The 5,442-nt window shown below is 61.1% G+C and overlaps 1 protein-coding gene across 1 annotated transcript; it reads right to left on the bottom strand.

Moving 5' to 3' along the window:
- Positions 1-29: 29 nt before the first annotated feature.
- Positions 30-5,216, bottom strand: LOC104916637 (spectrin beta chain, non-erythrocytic 4-like; the record flags this gene model as incomplete). Its single annotated transcript, XM_010727659.2, has 4 exons — positions 30-730; positions 1,757-2,548; positions 3,339-3,476; positions 4,346-5,216. Coding segments are annotated over 4 exons (1,814 nt in total), but the record flags the coding sequence as incomplete, so codon positions are not given.
- Positions 5,217-5,442: the final 226 nt, after the last annotated feature.

The following is a 5,442-nucleotide window of genomic DNA, read 5'->3' on the forward strand; positions in this document are numbered from 1 at the left end:
AATGGGTGTCCCCATGTCCCCTGACTGGGGGTCCCTATCCCCAAAATGGGTGTCCCCATGTCCCCAGAGTGGGGGTCCCTATCCCAAAGCAGGTCCCCATGTCCCCAGACTGGGGGTCCCTATGCCCAGGGGGGTCCTGGTGTCCCCATAGGAGGGGTCCCTATCCCGAAGGAGGTCCCCATGTCCCCAGACTGGGGGTCCCTATCACCAAAATAGGTGTCCCCATGTCCCCAGACTGGGGGTCCCTATCCCCAAAATGAGTGTCCCCATGTCCCCAGACTGGGGTTCCCTATCCCCAAAATGGATGTCCCCATGTCCCCAGACTGGGGGTCCCTATCCCCAAAATGGGTGTCCCCATGTCCCCAGAGGAGGGGTTACCCATCCCAAATGAGGTCCCCATGTCCCCAGACTGGGGGTCCCTATCCCCAAAATGGATGTCCCCATGTCCCCACACTGGGGGTCCCTATGCCAAAGGAGGTCCCCATGTCCCCAGAGGAGGGGTCCTGCTGCCCCCCGGCGCCCCCTACTTGCTCCGCAGGCTGGCCATGGCTCTCTCCACGTGCGCTCCGTACGCGTTGCCGTCTCGCTTCAGACCTTCCCCGGCCCTCAGGGCCAACTGCGCCCTCCTGCGGCTCAGCTCGGCGCTGGTGGCCGCATCCTTCTGCCGTCGGATGGCCGCAGCCACCTCCTCCACCGCGTCCGGGAGCTCCGTGCGGCTCAGGGCGGCCTCCTGACCCGGAGGGGGAGGCGCCGAGATGGGGTTGGGGACACCGAAAATTGGGGGGGGAGGGGACACCTTCATCACAACCATCCTCCAAATGGACACCGCCAACCCCTTCCACCCCAACTCTCCATCTCCGCGTGGATCTTCACCAACCTCTTCCCACCCCACCCCAACTCTCCATCTCCCCTCGGGTGACACCAACCTCTTCCATTCCCATCCTGCATCTCCCCATGGATCCCACCAAACTCTTCCATTCACAACTCCCCATCATCCCCATGGATTCCCCCCAAGCTCTTCCCATCCCAACAATTCCAATCCTCCATCCCCATGGATCCCCCCAATCTCTTCCATTCCCAACAATTCCAATCCTCCATCCCCATGGATCTCACCAATCTCTTCCATTCCCAACAATTCCAATCCTCCATCCTCATGGATCCCCCCAATCTCTTCCCATCCCAACAATTCCAATCCTCCATCCCCATGGATCCCCCCAAGCTCTTCCCATCCCAACAATTCCAATCCTCCATCCCCATGGATCCCCCCAATCTGTTCCCATCCCAACAATTCCAATCCTCCATCCTCATGGATCTCACCAATGTCTTCCCATCCCAACAATTCCAATCCTCCATCCTCATGGATCTCACCAACCTCTTCCAATCCCAACTTTCCATCTCCCCATGGATCCCACCAACCTCTTCCAATCCCAACAATTCCAATCTTCCAACCCCATGGATCTCATGAACCTCTTCCATTCCCATCCTCCATCTTCTCCATGGATCTCACCAACCTCTTCCAATCCCAACTTTCCACCTCCCCATGGATCTCACCAACCTCTTCCAATCCCAGCTCTCCATCTCCCCATGGAGATGCCACCAACCTCTCCCCATCCCAACTTTCCATCCACCCCATGGATGCCGCCAACCTCATCCCACCCCATCTCTCCACCTCCCCACGGAGACACCACCCACCCCATCCCTTCCCAACCCTCCCCCAGCCCCCCACTCCTCCACAACCCACCCCTCCCCCACCCACCTGCTTATCCAACCGGCCTCGCACTGCTCCACATCCCGCAGGAAGAGCTGGAAGACGTGCGCCTGCACCAGCGCCTCGCGCCGCTCCTCCCAGCTGCTCAGCAGCTTCCCCCACCCGGCGTCCAACTGCTGCAGCCACCTCTGGAGGGACAGGGAGGTCACCTCGGCCCCCTCCAACGCCAGCAGGTCGCTGGCAGCCTGGATTTTGGCGTAGTCCTCCTCGTATCCATTGATCTCCTCCTTGAGCGCGGCGTGTCGGTTCAACAACCTCTCGGCGTCGGCCAAACTCTCCGGCATCTCCTCCTCGGCCACGGCCGCTTGGGTTTTCACCAACCAACCCAAGAAGCTGTCCAGGTCTTGGATGAACTGCTGCAGTCGCCCGGCGACGCTCAGGGAATCCTCGCAGCCCTGCAGTGCCCGTTTCAGAGCCTCCCACTCCTCTCCGATCTCCTCGAAGGGCGGCAGCAGCTCCGCGGCACGCGCCGGGTACGCGGCGGCCAGCATCTCCCCCTCGTGCTGCAGCTCCACCAAACGAGGCTCCAGCACCACCAGAGCAGCTTCCATGGTGGACAGGCGGCGTTGCAAAGCCAGAACGCCACCGAGGTCACCGCCGCCACCGCCACCACCACCGGCACCACCGGCGGCACCGCCGGAGCGCGTGGCCTCGATGGCTTTGCGCTTGTCCCGCACTTGGGCTTTCATCTCGGCGCACTCCAGGAGGTAATTTTGGATCTTCAGCACCGAGCTCAGCTGCTCTTTCTTCTGCTCCACCAACTCCACCACGCGGTTCCACCTGCAGGGGTGAGGATCAGGGTGGAGAACCTCGTCTGTTCCGCTGTCGGGATGTCCGACCACTGAGGGTTGGGGTTTGGAGCCCTTTGGGATGTCCCACCCAACTGGGGATGCTGTGGGATGAGGGGTTGAAGCCCTACGTGTGGTTCCTCCATTAAGATCTTGAGGAGGATGGGACCACCTCAGCCATCGCCAACTCTTGGGACATCCTTGGCCCATTACATTGGAACAAAACCCCATGGGATGCCCTACAAAACTGAAAGCTCTGTGGGGACGTCCCACCAGGCTGGGAGAAGCATAGGATCAGGCGTTGAAGCCCTACAAGCGGTTCCTCCACCAAGATCTTGAGGAGGATGGGATCTCCTTCGGCCATCGCCAACTCTTGGGACATCCTTGGCCCACTGCACCCCAATAGGACCCCACGGGGACATCCTACAAGCCTGGCAGCTCCATGGGGACGTCCCACCCAACCGGGAACACCGTGGGATGAGGGAATGAAGCCCTACAAGCAGTTCCTCCACCAAGATCTTGAGGAGGATGGGATCTCCTTCGGCCATCGCCAACACTTGGGACATCCTTGGCCCATTGTACTGGAGCAAAACCCCATGGGATGCCCTACAAAACTGGAAGCTCTGTGGGGACGTCCCACCAGGCTGGGAGAAGCATAGGATCAGGCGTTGAAACCCTACAAGCGGTTCCTCCACCAAGATCTTGAGGAGGATGGGATCTCCGACTCTCGGGATGCCTTCATCCCGTTGTAGGACCCAAGAGGGACACCCCCACCCCGGTACCTTCCGTTCAGGTGGTCCTGGCAGGCGCACACCTCCTCGGCGCTGGGGTGTCCGCCCTCCACCAGCTGCTGCACCACCTGGTTGACGTCCAGGATGCGGCCCATCACGCTGTTCATCTCCTGGTCCAGGCTCTCAAACCTGCGGGCAACGGCACAGCATGGTCCCCACGGGGACCCGACAGGGGACAGGGACCCCACGGTGACACCAAAATCCTCGCAGAGACCCGAAAGGGGACAGTGACCCCACGGTGACATGGTGACCCAACCATGGTGACACCAATGTCCACGGTGACATGGTGACCCAACCATGGTGACACCAAAGTCCCCAACAAAGACCCAACCAACCCCATGCTGACACCAAAATCCCAACAAAGACCCAACCAACCCCACGGTGACCCCATGGAGACCCAACCAACCCTATGGTGACATCAAAGTCCCCAACAAAGACCCAACCAACCCCATGGTGACCCCATGGAGACCCCTTGGAGACACAACCAACCCCACGGTGACCCCATGGAGACCCAACCAACCCCATGAAGACCCCATGGAGACCCACCCAACCCCATGGTGACACCAAAATCCTAACAAAGACCCAACCAACCCCATGCTGACACCAAAGTCCCAATGGAGACCCAATCAACCCCACGGTGACCCCGTGGAGACCCACCCAACCCCATGGTGACACCAAAGTCCCAATGGAGACCCACCCAACCCCATGGTGACCCCGTGGAGACCCACCCAACCCCATGGTGACACCAAAGTCCCAATGGAGACCCACCCAACCCCATGGAGACCCCATGAAGACCAAAATCCCAACCCCATGGTGACACCAAAGTCCCAATGGAGACCCACCCAACCCCATGGAGACCCCATGAAGACCCACCCAACCCCATGGAGACCCCATGGAGACCCACCCAACCCCATGGAGACCCCATGAAGACCCACCCAACCCCACGGCGACACCGAAGCCTCGAAGCGTGACCCAACCCAACCCCACACACCCCACACCTGTGCTGCACCACCTCGACCTCATCCAGCTCCTCGGGCACCTCCATCCTCTGCAACCACTGCTCCTTTTCGTCCACCCACACCTCGCAGGCGCGCACCTCGCTGAACATCCTATAGACGGCCAAGGCGTCGCGCAGCCACTGCTGCCTCAGCACGGCCACCTCGGCCACCTCCCCGTACAGCTGCTCCACCTCCACCACCCGGATCTGCACCTCCACCCCACGTTGGTGCTCGGGGGCCAAAGCCCCCAGCTGCCTCCTCAGGGCCGCCACGGCCGCCCCGTGCCTCTCCACCTCCTCCATCACGGCTCGGTGCTTGCGGAGGAGGCTCTGGGTGGAATAATCATCGTGGCCGAAGTCGTCGCTGGAGACGATCCTGTAGGCGTCCTGCAGCCACAGCACCAGGTCGTCCGTCTCGGCGCTGAACTGGAAGAAGCTCAACGCCTCCTGGAGCTTCTGCTGGTGAAGCCCCACCGCCTCCTCCAGCTTCTTCCAGCGCGAGCGGACGGCGCGGATTTTCTCCTGGATGCCCTCGGGGCTGCAGCCCTGCTTGGCCAGGATCTCCTCGCCGCGTTTCATCGTTTGGTGCAGCGAAGCGCGGCGGTTGCCCAGTTCTCCCAGCATGGATTTGTGCTCTCCGGTTAAGGCCAAGACGCTGCTCAGGTCGCGGCCGCAGGTCTTGGAAGCCAAAATTTGCTCCTTCTCACGGATCCAGCCCTCAGCCTCCTCCATCTCTTGGAAGAAGGTCCAGAGCCGGCGCGAGTCCTCCAGGTCTTGGCGTCTCTTGGCCGCCATCTCTCCCAGCTCCTGCAGGCACGTCTGCACGTGGTTCACGCGGTTGCAGATGATCTGAGGGTCGCAGGGTTGGTATCCTGCCGTGGGGAGGAAGGGGATGGAGACCAGGAGGTCCTGATCCCAACCCTTGCAGGACGCCGCATCCCACTGGGGACACCCGTATCTGGTTGGGGACACCTACAAACCACTGGGGACACCCGTATCTGGTTGGGGACACCCTGCATCCCACTGGGGACACCCGTATCTGGTTGGGGACACCTACAAACCACTGGGGACACCCGTATCTATCTGGTTGGGGACACC

This window comes from Meleagris gallopavo, unplaced genomic scaffold (genome assembly GCF_000146605.3).
Source record: "Meleagris gallopavo isolate NT-WF06-2002-E0010 breed Aviagen turkey brand Nicholas breeding stock unplaced genomic scaffold, Turkey_5.1 ChrUn_random_7180001925929, whole genome shotgun sequence".
Taxonomy (NCBI): Eukaryota; Metazoa; Chordata; class Aves; order Galliformes; family Phasianidae; genus Meleagris; species Meleagris gallopavo.